At 44.4% G+C, this 14,890-nt stretch overlaps 1 protein-coding gene across 1 annotated transcript in view; it reads left to right on the top strand.

Annotated features, from left to right (window-relative positions):
• LOC126248682 (facilitated trehalose transporter Tret1-2 homolog) overlaps positions 1 to 14,890 on the top strand; it is a 308,477-nt gene that overhangs the window by 139,606 nt on the left and 153,981 nt on the right. The window contains exon 2 of the mRNA XM_049949949.1: positions 9,971 to 10,115. Coding sequence (XP_049805906.1) covers positions 9,971 to 10,115 — 145 coding nt within the window. The remainder of the gene's footprint in view (positions 1 to 9,970; positions 10,116 to 14,890) is intronic.

Raw genomic sequence — 14,890 nt, 5'->3', positions numbered from 1 at the left:
ACGACTTTTTACAATTATAATTTATTTTGCCACAGTTATTATATCTCTGACACAATCATGTTAACAAGATTTAAGGCTTTAATGGCTAAAATTTACGTTAAGTACACCGGAAAAAAGACAGCCACCCTGTTGTGTCTAGACAAGACAGCCTAGACACAATGAGAGGAAGCCGAAAGGCACGCGCTTAAACTCACGCAGGCTGGCGTGAGGTCTGAAACAGGATACGTAATGAATGCTATAAAGAAAAGTACGTAGCTTCTGGAATAATTAACTTTAATCCACATTTGTAGAACATCGCTCTTGATGATACATTAATAGAATCTCAATATCAATTGAATACGGCGCCTTGCTAGGTCGTAGCAAATGTAGCTGAAGGCTATGCTAACTATCGTCTCGGCAAATGAGAGCGTAATTGTCAGTGAACCATTCCTATGAACGTCGGCTGTACAACTGGGGCGAGTGCCAGGACGTCTCTCTAGATCTGCCGTGTGGTGGCGCTCGGTCTGCTATCACTGACAGTGGCGACACGCGGGTCCGCCGTATACTAACGGACCGCGGCCGATTTAAAGGCTACCACCTAGCAAGTGTGGTGTCTGGCGGTGACACCACACACCCAAAGGCGACATCACGCTAATACCGCGTAACACAACATCTAGCCTCAACTCGGCAAGGGAGAGTCTGCAAGTTTGTTCAGTATGCCATATCCAGTTCAAGCCATTTTTTTATTAGATGCCAAATTGGAGGAATATTGTTTGTTGCGTTTTATCGTCTGAGCATTGACGTACGCAAGCGGCCTGTACACACGGATATTGTCCGTGTACTTCTTGGAAGACGGGTATGCCAACAGCATACTTGTCATAATATTGTACAAGATACTTGGTCACCTAGACTGTTGAAACAAACATCCTGGTCATGTTCATGGTAACATGAATGTCTGGGTCCAAATCGTGGTTAGAAAACCAGCCCCAAAACATAACAGAACCACGTCGGGCCTGATCTACACTCTCCACACACCACGGGTTAAACACCTCATTGGCCTATCAGTGCAGTCAACCCCTTTGCAACATTTGAAAAACAGCAAAATCCCGACCCGTCGACTACACTACACGGCTCCAGTCAGCTACTGTCCAGTTTCTGTATTGACTGTCCCACTGAAGATGTGCATATTTGTGTGTCGATGTGAGTAATGGCCTTTCGTGAGGTACCCGACTCCAGATATCTACCGAATACCGTTCCCTTCACAATGAACGCTCGGAAGCTGATTGAGATTGACCTGCATTCACTGACAACAGTTATTCCAGTCGCGTTTGAAACTGTCACTGACAAGACGCGACACTCGTCTCCAGTATTTGTCGGTTAGGATCTTTTACGAGCACAGCACCTACGCCGTGTTACATAGCTGCGAGTGGTAGACCACTCGTTCTAGAAACGTTGTACAGTCCGCATTGAAACACCAACAAATCAGGCAACTTCATTCACGGTGTTCTCATGGCCACGTATGAATGGTAGTTCCTTTCTGCGATTCTGTCAAGTCTCTATGTCGACCCATCTTAATGCGCTGTTTCTCCATAACCGACTGGCACTTACACACTTCCGTCCGTTGTGAAGGCTAACACAAGCGCCTGGTATAAGTTCTACACTACCGACGACCAAAGTGAACAATGAATTCTTTTAAGGGGGCGGCGAGTATTCTGTCCAGTGAACATTTGTTTCCTGTGTCTATGCTTGTGGTCGATTGTGTTTTGAATATGAGGAGTGTTCCACCGCGGAACACCTTACAGACTTCTCCTGCTAGGCTAGTCTGTAATAGGAGTTTCGGTCTAAGGCGCTGCAGTCATGGACTGTGCGGCTGGTCCCGGCGGAGGTTCGCGTCCTCCCTCAGGCATGGGTGTGTGTGTTTGTCCTTAGGATAATTTGGGTTAAGTAGTGTGTAAGCTTAGGAATTGATGACCTTAGCAGTTAAGACCCATAAGATTTCACACACATTTGAACATTTTTGAAATAGGAGTTTAATATACACTGACGGCAAAAAAATCGCAACACCAAGAAGGAGTTCTGCGATATAAGCGAAAGTTGATAAGCGTGTTTCTACATCTGAAAGGTGATGTCTGTTGAATTTTCGCGCCAGTCGCATAACAGAGACTCCAGTAGCGCAACTACAGGGACGCAAATCAGGTTTGCTTTAAAGACACAATGTAACTGTCATGAATGCTTTGAGCTGACAAAGACGCCATTATCAACACCTGACTGAGTTTGAACGAGGTTGTTCAATAGGGCTACGAGAAGATGGATGTTCCTTCTGCGATATTGCAGAAAGACTTGGCAGGAATATAGGCATTGTGCATGACCGCTGGCAACAGTTCAAAAATGTTCAAATGTGTGTGAAATCTTATGGGACGTAACTGCTAAGGTCATCAGTCCCTAAGCTTACACACTACTTAACCTAAATTATCCTAAGGACAAACACACACACCCATGCCCGAGGGAGGACTCGAACCTCCACCGGGACCAGCCACACAGTCCATGACTGCAGCGCCCAGACCGCTCGGCTAATTCCGCGCTGGCAACAGTGGTCACGGGAATGTATGTTCGCGGACACGTGTCACTACCGAGAGAAAAGACAATCGTATTTGGTGTATGGTTCTGGTGCATCGTACTGCCAGCAACAGCAATTTGAGCAGCAGTTGGCACCACAGTGGCACAACGAACTTTACGACAGACGTCCTATAGCGTGCATTCCACTGACCTCAAAGCACCGCCATTTGCAATTTCAGTGGTGTCAAGCGAGAGCTCGTTGGAGAGAGAGCACGGCGGAGGTCTGTTGTGTTTCCTGATGAAAGCTGGTTCTGCTTCGGTGCCAGTGATGACCGTGTGTTGGTTCGAAGAAAGCCGGTTAAGGTACTGCAACCAACCTGTCTGCGTGCTAGACACGCTGGACATACACCTCCAGTTATGGTCTGGGGTGAGATTTCGTATGACATCAGGAGCACTCTCGTGGTTATCCAATGCACCCTGACTACAAATATGTACCTCAATCTGGTAGTTCAGATGGTTCAAATGGCTCTGAGCACTATGGGACTTAATTTCTAAGGTCATCAGTCCCCTAGAACTTAGAACTTCTTAAACCTAACTAACCTAACTACATCACACACATCCATGTCCGAGGCAGGATTCGAACATGCGACCGTAGCGGTCGCGTGGTTCCAGACTGTAGCGCCTAGAACCGCTCGTCCACCCCGGCCGGCTCTGGTAGCTCGACCTGGTGTGCTGCCATTCATGAACAGCATTCCAGGGGGTGTTTTCCAACCGGATAACGCTCGCCCACGTGCGACCATTGTAACCCAACATGCTCTACAGAGTGTCGATATGTTGCATTGGTCTGTTCGATCATCAGATCTGTCTCCAATCGAGCAGTTATGGAACATCATCGAATGACTACTCTAGCGTCATCCATAACTAACATTATCCGTCCCTGCATTGACCATCGAAGTGCAATAGGCATGGAACTCCATCCCACAAACTGACTTCCGGCACCTGCGCTACACAATACATGCAGGTTTGAATGTTTGCATGCAACAGTCTGGCGGCTACACTGATTATTAACGTAACAGCATATCACATTTGCAATGGCCTATCTCGATCTTACATTAAACTATGATCCTGCAATGTTAATCAATCAAATATGTTACACAGAAAAATGTATTCCCGAAATTTCATTACTCTACACGAATTATTTTTTGCTGTTGCGATTTTCTTTTCGTCAGCGTGTTTTCTTATTCCATTTTCAATAATAGCATTCACTTTATGCATACAGCAGTCTTTTTCTAAGATTGCAACAATTCATCCGAAAGGAAGTTGGAAAACTGTTACAGGTACAACATGGTCATGTACCTAGGAATATATATTCTATTCAAATGTTAATAAGTTACTGTCGGAAAATCTTGTCAATACTGCATTTAAGAGTGTATACGTTACGTTATTACTCTGCCATACGCTAATAATCAGTAAATTAAATCTAATTAAGAAGAAGTATAATGAAAAACCATTTACAAGATAAAAACATTTTGAAATAGAAACTACTGGCAACTAAGAAAACTTTCCATTTTTATGAGAGGGAAAATTTTTAAGACTTTAAAGAAACTCAGTTCATTTGCAAATATCACGTTTTCCGTGGTAGAAGACCTTCCTTTTCAAGGTAAAAGGTGGTGCATGACTGACGAATATGGCTTAATTGTCCATACGCTATGCCAGTAGTTTTAAGAAATATACAAGATTTTACTCACTATAAAACTCTGTAACTGAAGAATTAATAATATCCTCAGATAACTTCGGTATATTATACAGCACTTAACTATGTAGAATTCGTAGTATTTACAAACGATGCACTAAACACAGCCTCATTTCTCAGAAAAGGGACAGTAGAAAATGCTGGTAACAGTTTATGGCGGTTTCTGGTGCGCATTAAGTAGTGTGATTCTAAAATCAGTCACTAGGTAGAAATACCGATCTGGAAACATCACGTGTTCGTAGGTACACTATCCTCCAGGTACAAAACTCTGACCTACAATATTTCCAACACAAAAGTTTTATCTCAAGTACAGATAGTGTTGAGGATCAGTGGACAAAGTTCAAAACCGTCGTACAATATGCATTAGATGAGTATGTGGCAAGCAAGATCGTAAGAGATGGAGAAGAGCCACCGTGGTACAACAACCGAGTTAGAAAATTGATAAGGAAGCAAAGGGAACTTCACAGCAAACATAAACATAGCCAAAGCCTTACAAACAAACAAAAGTCACACGAAGCGAAATGTAGTGTAAGGAGGGCTATGTGTTCAACGAATTCGAAAGTAAAGTTCTATGTACTGACTTGGCAGAAAATCGTAAGAGATTTTGGTCTTATGTCAAAGCGGTAGGTGGATCAAAACAAAATGTCCAGACACTCTCTGACCAAAATGGTACTGAAACCGAAGATGACAGACTAAAGGCCGAAATACTAAATGTCTTTTTCCAAAGTTGTTTCACAGAGGCAGACTGCACTGTAGTTCCTTCTCTAGATTTTCGCACAGATGACAGAATGGTAGATATCGAACTAGATGACAGAGGGATACAAAAAGAATTAAAATCGCTCAAAAGAGGAAAGGCTGCTGGACCTGATTGGATTCCAGTTCGATTTTACACAGAGTACGCGAAGGAACTTGCCCCCCTTCTTGCAGCGGTGTACCGTAGGTCTCTAGAAGAGCGCAGCGTTCCACAAGAATGGAAAAGGGCCCAGGTCATCCCCGTTTTCAAGAAGGGATGTCGAGCAGTTGTAGAATTTTGGAACACGTATTATGTTCGAGTATAATGACTTTTCTGGAGACTAGAAATCTACTCTGTAGGAATCAGCATTGGTTTCGAAAAAGACGATCGTGTGAAACCCAGCTTGCGCTATTCGTCCACGAGACTCAGAGGGCCATAGACACGGGTTCCCAGGTAGATGCCGTGTTTCTTGACTTCCGCAAGGCGTTCGATACAGTTCCCCACAGTCGTTTAATGAACAAAGTAAGAGCATATGGACTATCAGACAAATTCTGAGATTGGATTGAAGAGTTCCTAGATAACACAACGCAGCATGTCATTCTCAATGGAGAGAAGTCTTCCGAAGTAAGAGTGATTTCAGGTGTGCCGCAGGGGAGTGTCGTAGGACCGTTGCTATTCACAATATATACACTCCTGGAAATGGAAAAAAGAACACATTGACACCGGTGTGTCAGACCCACCATACTTGCTCCGGACACTGCGAGAGGGCTGTACAAGCAATGATCACACGCACGGCACAGCGGACACACCAGGAACCGCGGTGTTGGCCGTCGAATGGCGCTAGCTGCGCAGCATTTGTGCACCGCCGCCGTCAGTGTCAGCCAGTTTGCCGTGGCATACGGAGCTCCATCGCAGTCTTTAACACTGGTAGCATGCCGCGACAGCGTGGGCGTGAACCGTATGTGCAGTTGACGGACTTTGAGCGAGGGTGTATAGTGGGCATGCGGGAGGCCGGGTGGACGTACCGCCGAATTGCTCAACACGTGGGGCGTGAGGTCTCCACAGTACATCGATGTTGTCGCCAGTGGTCGGCGGAAGGTGCACGTGCCCGTCGACCTGGGACCGGACCGCAGCGACGCACGGATGCACGCCAAGACCGTAGGATCCTACGCAGTGCCGTAGGGGACCGCACCGCCACTTCCCAGCAAATTAGGGACACTGTTGCTCCTGGGGTATCGGCGAGGACCATTCGCAACCGTCTCCATGAAGCTGGGCTACGGTCCCGCACACCGTTAGGCCGTCTTCCGCTCACGCCCCAACATCGTGCAGCCCGCCTCCAGTGGTGTCGCGACAGGCGTGAATGGAGGGACGAATGGAGACGTGTCGTCTTCAGCGATGAGAGTCTCTTCTGCCTTGGTGCCAATGATGGTCGTATGCGTGTTTGGCGCCGTGCAGGTGAGCGCCACAATCAGGACTGCATACGACCGAGGCACACAGGGCCAACACCCGGCATCATGGTGTGGGGAGCGATCTCCTACACTGGCCGTACACCACTGGTGATCGTCGAGGGGACACTGAATAGTGCACGGCACATCCAAACCGTCATCGAACCCATCGTTCTACCATTCCTAGACCGGCAAGGGAACTTGCTGTTCCAACAGGACAATGCACGTCCATATGTATCCCGTGCCACCCAACGTGCTCTAGAAGGTGTAAGTCAACTACCCTGGCCAGCAAGATCTCCGGATCTGTCCCCCATTGAGCATGTTTGGGACTGGATGAAGCGTCGTCTCACGCGGTCTGCACGTCCAGCACGAACGCTGGTCCAACTTAGGCGCCAGGTGGAAATGGCATGGCAAGCCGTTCCACAGGACTACATCCAGCATCTCTACGATCGTCTCCATGGGAGAATAGCAGCCTGCATTGCAGCGAAAGGTGGATATACACTGTACTAGTGCCGACATTGTGCATGCTCTGTTGCCTGTGTCTATGTGCCTGTGGTTCTGTCAGTGTGATCATGTGATGTATCTGACCCCAGGAATGTGTCAATAAAGTTTCCCCTTCCTGGGACAATGAATTCACGGTGTTATTATTTCAATTTCCAGGAGTGTATAAATGACCTTGTGGATAACATCAGAATTTCACTGAGGCTTTTTGCGGATGATGCTGTAGTATATTGAGAGGTTGTAACAATGGAAAATTGTACTGAAATACAGGAGGATCTGCAACGAATTGACGCATGGTGCACGGAATGGCAATTGAATCTCAATGTAGACAAGTGCAATGTGCTGCGAATAAACAGAAAGAAAGATCCTTTATCATTTAGCTACAATATAGCAGATCAGCAACTGGAAACAGTTAATTCCATAAATTATCTGGGAGCAGGCATTAGGAGTGATCGAAAATGGAATGATCATATAAAATTAATCGTCGGTAAAGCAGATGCCAGACTGAGATTCATTGGAAGAATCCTAAGGAAATGCAGTCCGAAAACAAAGGAAGTAGGTTACAGTACACGTGTTCGCCCACTGCTTGAATACTGCTCACCGGTGTGGGATCCGTACCAGATAGGGTTGATAGAAGAGATAGAGAAGATCCAACGGAGAGCAGCGCGCTTCGTTACAGGATCATTTAGTAATCGCGAAAGCGTTACGGAGATGATAGATAAAATCCAGTGGAAGACTCTGCAAGAGAGACGCTCAGTAGCTCGATATGGGCTTTTGTTGAAGTTTCGAGAACATACCTTCACCGAGGAGTCAAGCAGTATATTGCTCCCTCCTACGTATATCTCGCGAAGAGACCATGAGGATAAAATCAGAGAGATTAGAGCCCACACAGAGGCATACAGACAATCTTTCTTTCCACGAACAATACGAGACTGGAATAGAAGGGAGAGGCGATAGAGACACTCAGGGTACCCTCCGCCACACACCGTCAGGTTGCTTGCGGAGTATAGATGTAGATGTAGATTGACATACGTGTTTTCTCCGTCTTACGTCTACTCGCTGCTGTGGACTCCAACCTTTATTCTGTGAAACTGAAAAGGGAAGGGTGGTTAGGGTTCAACGACCCGATGAAATTATTTGGTCCTTCGCAACAGAATTTTCGTTTTTGTAAAATATATCTCTAGCATTGGAAATGTTGTTTTTTCGACCTCCCCATTGTAGGGAGTGTTCGAAATGACAATAATATAGATCGTAGTGGTATCGTTGATGCAAAGTATTTTTTTTTTTTTCGTTTAACATGCATGGCATGCAAACCGTGTGAGTGGCGGAGGCCAACAGCGTGGCCGTAGCCAGTCACGACAGTTCCCACGAGCCGTTTGTCACGCAAGGCCGCCTGCGCAACAGCGCCTTTCATTTGGCGTTGAATCAAGTTCAACAGCGTATTCGGCATGACAAGTCCACTACATTGTAACTAAATGAAAACGGGATCCCGAACATTCATAGCTCATAAGCAGTAATTACACACAGAGTGAGAGACGGAGTAAATACTCCAGATTTCGAACCAAGAACAGCTGACAAGACTAGTACGTTAGAAGCAGGTACTCTAGGTATAACGAAGTAGCTTAAATCACTTAACAAAGGAAAGACTTCCGTTGCATACAATATGCAAAGGATGTTCGGAAAGTAAGTTCCGATCGGCCACAAAATGGAAACCACTGTGAAAAGCAAAAATGTTTTTTTTTGCAACAGTTAGCTACGCCTTCTACAAACTAATCTGCATAGTTGCCGCTCCGACTTCGACATTCGTAATAGCGTTGTAGCAACTTTCCAATATTCTCCTCATAGAAGGCAGCCGCCAGTGCTTGCCGCCAATTCTCTACAGTGGTCTACAGCTCGCTGTGCGTGCCAGAATGTTGTCTTCACAGCCACTGATTCATGTGAGGAGAGATGAAACTCAGGGGGAGCCAATTACGGGCTGTATTGTGGGTGATCAAACATTTCCCATCGAAAACGCTGCAGGATCATCTTCGTTGCCCCTGCAGAATGCGGCTGAGAATTGTTTTGAAAGGAGATACTCATGACAGTTATGTTATGTGGGCTGCATAGCTTCGGGGTAAATTTCGCACTGGGGCCTCGTGCTTGGCGGGAGACACTATTTTCTAGTTTTCTAGGCATATTTACACGCTCACAGTGCGCTCACGCCTTAAAATAACGACGTGACGCGATCGACGGGCGTATTAGAGACACTGCCCAACACGTCCATGCAAAGCTTCATCCGATTTTCACAGTTGTTTCCATTTCACGACCGATCGGAACCTACTTTCCGGATAGCCCTAGTAGTAGTTAGGTTCCTTTAAGAGTATACTGATACAACAGACTTATTCTTAGCAGTCATACACAACCGCTCGCTCGACGAAAGATCCGTACCTAAGACTAGAAAGCTGCACTGTACACCAGTACTTAAGAAAGGAAGGAGGAGTACGCTCAGACACACTGTACCGTGACATTTTCACGTGGAAATGGCCGACGACAATAAGGCGCGTGCTCTTGAGCATACTAATTCCCATCATGCCCCTCGGCCAACCGTGCAGTTTGAACCTCCTAACACAAACCATTCAGAAGTTATGACGATTTTATTTCATATAGTTCAATAATTGTCACTCTGTACCTACCTATACAATGTACAGTGGTTTCTGGAGTAAACATATGAATGTATAACAGCAGCTTATACTTTCTTCGTTTCAATAAACACACAGTGTATTACAAAGAAGGGCCACATAGCAATGTAATATTCGTGAGAGTGATTACATTCCGAAATGCTGCCCAACAGTTTCATTAAAATTTTGCCTCCACGCACACAGTGTGAAAATATATCTTTCTAGTGTACTTTTGGGCACATGTAGCCTTCGTTGAACATGCACTTTGTTTTTGTTATAGAGGCTATTTTACACGCTGTGTATTATCTATCAAATTCACAAGCATTTTCTCTTTATCTGGTTGCAGACATGATGAGCGTAGCTGCTGCATTTCCGACCCACAGAAAGTGGAAGTGCAGGCGGTCGTTGTCAACTGCCAAGAGTTGAAAAGTCTCAACAATGTATATGAACCAACTACAGTACAAGTGGAAACGGCGCCTGCGTTACCTCAGGTATTTGTCCATACCACAGCATATAATGTCAAACAATTCATTATTTTTAGTAATCTATGAACAGTTTGTTCAGTTTATTTATTAATTGTGTATTACTTTACTAATGTTTCTGAAAGCAGTCTAGTTACCTGATACATGTTTTAATGTTTGAAATCTGCAAAATATTCCCATGGTTATGAAGTAATATAGAACGAGGTACGGCGTTTCTCTGTATTGACATCCGGTAGTTTAGTGTATTTTTTGAGTCAGAGTTCAGTTTTATTTATGCATTCAGTTGAAGTTCGAAAGCTATAGCTTGAGGAACAATGACAACAATGATAACAATAATATCTATAATGGCGACACGGTACTAAATCCTCCTTAGATAGACCGATAACAAAAATAGGAGAGTAACAAAATTTTCTTGGCGTAGATACCTTCAGTAATCGCAACAGTGAATAATGAGGACACTGACAGCCACACACGCGCTATTCTGACAACGACTCCCCTTGCCGCTGTCGGCTCTTACCTGTCTGCTCAATTTCGGCCACGCCATCGCCTCGCCCAACGCCAGACGCTGGCAGCTCGAGAGCTATATTTGTAAGTCACACTGCTGACAGTAAGTCCGCGTCTGTGGCTGAGTGGTCAGTCTGCCTGCAGCGGTGGTGGCGAGTGGTTATCCCGTTGTGCTTCGCGCAGTGGCTGACTTTGTTCACATCCACACCGTAAAGCCGTCGGCACACGGACCTTGCATCCGAACGTTAAGCGTTGAGCGTGCCGAGTTTATGACGTCATACCGTGGGATAGCACGTTCGGGAGTCTTTCCGGACGTGCAGAGCAATATCTGGCATGTCAGATACTCTGAGCGTGCGTCTGAGCGTTGACCAATGAGATGGCATAACGCCACCTACGACACACATACGCCGTCCCCCTTTAGTACAGACTTGTGAGGCGCCATGTTGGCATTTCATTTCATGCCTATATGTATATATGCTGTTTCTGAGCACCAGCAAATTGAGAATCACTGGAACACCCGTTGTTACCTGCGTGATTCGTTCCAATAAAATAATGAGAAACATCATATTCGTGGCAAAAGAATTATTGTAACTTGCGTATTATGAGAGAAGGCTATTTGAAGGCAGCGACGCAGTGAAGATTCACCCAAAACGTATTGTTCTTGGTACAATTTGTTATAATTAAATTTCAGTTAGTAACATATGTACGATTAAGGTTTTCAGCAATGGGTAACATACTATGATTGTTGGTATAGTGTAATGACTAGCGTGCCGGCACGGTAGCTCAGCGTGTTCGGTCAGAGGATTAGCTGCCATCTGTAATAAAAAAACTGAGTTCATGGATGAACAATGAACTCAAACAAGATTCATGGAACGTCCGCCCCGAACAAATATAACGATCACTAACGAACAAAAAAAGTTAGCTGCCCTCTGTAATAAAAAGACTGAGTTAATGGATCAACTACGAACTGAAACGGGTGTCTTGCGACGTCCGCCCCGAGCAGATACAACGAACGAAAGCGAACAAAATGAGATAAAAAAAAGCGTCAGTATGTGCTATTGAATTGTGTGTTGGGGTGATAGTTGCCACTTCCTATTTTTTTTCTTCCTAACATTCGCGTTTTGATTAGGTTCTGATCCTTTATTATTAGTTTAATATAACTACATACTATAATATTTGAAGTTATGTAAATGTAAGTTCACCTTTTTTTGAGGGGTGACTTTGTTCGATTGGCTTAACCTACAGCAAAGCTTGCGCTACTTGTATAAAGATATTTTGCTCCTTTTTCTTTTACACTTCGTAATTCAAATGTTGCAAAGATTCTGCTACTGGTAGGAACAGTGATCAAGTAAGACTGACCTTGGGGTTTTACTAAAATGTGGGAATGATGAAGTAATGTTTATCTTATGCGGAGAAGTATACCAAATTTGCACCCCAATGTTTGTTATGGATCTTTTATAAGCCTGTGTCCTTATTGATTGGACATGGTACTTTCCTTTTCGTGGATGATGGAGGAAATGTGCGTTTTAATAGAGCTAACGTGGGAATTTTACGCGCGCCCGTTCAGTAAACAATGTGATTTACGAACTAGAAACATCCCTCAGCTGCCGCTGGAGTGCGTTGCAATCGCATATATCACGTTGGGGCCCACATACCGTATGCACAAGTCGCATCGTTCCTGAGCGTTCAGCAGCACGTTGAACTTGGCACGCTCAACGTTAATGTTCGACAGCACGGTCCGTGTGCCGACGGCTTTACGCAAGCGTTTCGCCGTAGTCTGAGTCTTCTGTAAAGAACAATCAGTGTTGGCTGAACTTAATAGAAAAGACACATTGTAACTTACTTCCGATCAGTGTTTTGCCCGACCCAAGTCTTTTAAAGTCAAGCATGGCTAGAAGAAGTCAAAGTTCGATCTGAGGATGCAATCAGACATCACTTCTCACTTGCCATGTATCTGAATTTGAAAAACTTCGAATCATACGAGAAAGTTGTGGAATCCACTGTTGGTTCACTTCAGTGCAATCACAATGATGGTGAGGTTACTGCTAACCATGCAGGACTCGCTATTAGAACTATTAGGATATTTAAATTACCTTTTGAAATTCGTGCAGAGCAAATGATGTAGTGATAGCCCCCTATGGGGAAGTTCCATCTAAATTCGCCGAGAAATGGTCAAATGCTCATAAATTTTCGGTTTTGAACGGTGTTAGGTAGCTGAAGATGGACCTTCAGCGACGTATAACGTCATTAATTAATGTTTGTGAGTATAGAGGATTCGTTATCTATGACGGGCAACCAAGGACGTGCGCGATCTGCAATTCGCCAGATCATTTTCGTTCATAGTGCATCCACAGACGAGTTGCACAGCTGCAACAAGAGAAAGAGTGGAGCCTCGGAAGATGACAATTTTGTTCACTACTTACGCAGCGGCGGCGCTTGGTCAAATGACCGAACAACCGTCTAGAGAAAATAATGTAGAACCCCGCCCCGAAAATAGCGTTCAGCAGCCCTCTGAGACCCCCTACGGCTATTCCTGAGAGGAAAGAAGAGCCGTCAACTGATACTGAAGTAACTGAAGTCATAGAAAAATTTAAATCAACAGAACAAACTTCCTCCAACAAAGAGAAGAAGTTCAAATGCGTGTGAATTACTAAGGGACCAAACTACTTAGGTCATCGGTCCCTAGACTTACACACTACTTAAACTAACTTATGCTAAGAACAAAACACAAACACCCACGTCCGAGGGAGGACTCGAACCTCCGTCGGGAGGGGCCGAAGAGAAGAAGGAAAGAGCAATAACCGACGAACGCATGTCAACACAAATCCAACAAGAAACTCTGGATACCAACGAGAGTCAAAAAACTGCTAAACCCCCCAAGGATCGAAGATTAGTGAACCCGGATACTGAGAAGACAGTTTCTTTGAACAGCAATAACGCCACAGTATTAAGTTAAAGGGTGTTACCACCACTGACGGGGCAGCAGAGGTAGAAGACGGAAACATGGACGCTGATATGAGTTCCAGAATTACTGAATATCCTTCGAAGACAACTGAAGCGGCAGACGAAGATACTAGTCTGGGGACATAGGAAGATGATATAGAAGAGGACTCTGACGTGTATTTAAATGTAGAATATTCATAGTCACTACAGTACAACCACAAGTGAGTGATCTGAAAGCATATAAAATTACTACATTAAATATAAATAAGATCTGAAGTTCCCTCAAGCTTAACAACATCTAAGACCTAATATACGCTGCTGACACTGATGTCCTGTTGCTTCAGGAGGTAGCAAAAACCAATTTAGATCAGATACCTGGCTATAACGTGATAGCAAACCCGTGACGTGGTTCTGATTTGGGAACTGCAATCCTAACAAAAGGAGGAATTATTGACAAGAATATAGAATTAGAGGAATAGCTGTGACCATCAATAATATTAGAATCGTAAGTGTATGTGCACAATCAGGCTCAACCAACAGGCGACGCAGAGCGGAATCCTTCAAAGAAGAGATGCTTCCGCTATTTGTGGACCAACTAATCCTGGGGGGAGACTTTAGCTTTGTAACTAAGGCCAAAGCTCAGACGCCACATTTTAACAAATCGCTGGAACTAGGACACATAGTTAAGGACTTTGTTTCAATCGATACGTGGGAACACAAGTTTGGAGCATCTCCTGGTTTTATTCACGTGGCAAATCACTCTGGAGGTAGATTAGACCGAATAAGATAACCTCAAACACCAAATTTTGCAAACTGAGATTTGGCTATCCAGCTTCTGAGACCATGCAGCTTATATTTGCACACTGAATTTGAAGAAACAGGAAACGTACCGAGGTAAAGGACAATGGAAATGCAATGTTGCACACATAGAAGATCCATAATGTAGACAGCGGTTCACTCAGGCGTGTAATGAAAGTGAAGCTAATTTCAGTACGTTTGATTCGGCAATAAAATGGCGGACAGAATGCACTAAACAAAAAATTCAGCAATCCATGATATTCACCGGATATGCTATAGTAATTGAAAACTACTACAGAATTAAAACAGTGCTAACGAAAATATTAATTTCAGAACGGATACAGATACATGGTTTCAAAATCAGAGCTAGGATGGATAATACGGCAAAAGATGAAGAGACGTCCATGTGCCACGTAATACGCGAGAATAAAAGAGTAAGGACAAAGATATTAACTGAACTAAAATCCCACGAAGGCACTATTTTAACAAGGCCAAACTATATTAGAAATGCCATTCAGAATAATTACACAGAACTGATG

Source organism: Schistocerca nitens, chromosome 3, assembly GCF_023898315.1.
Source record: "Schistocerca nitens isolate TAMUIC-IGC-003100 chromosome 3, iqSchNite1.1, whole genome shotgun sequence".
NCBI classification, from domain to species: domain Eukaryota; kingdom Metazoa; phylum Arthropoda; class Insecta; order Orthoptera; family Acrididae; genus Schistocerca; species Schistocerca nitens.
This window is presented reverse-complemented; position numbering and strand designations above follow the sequence as displayed.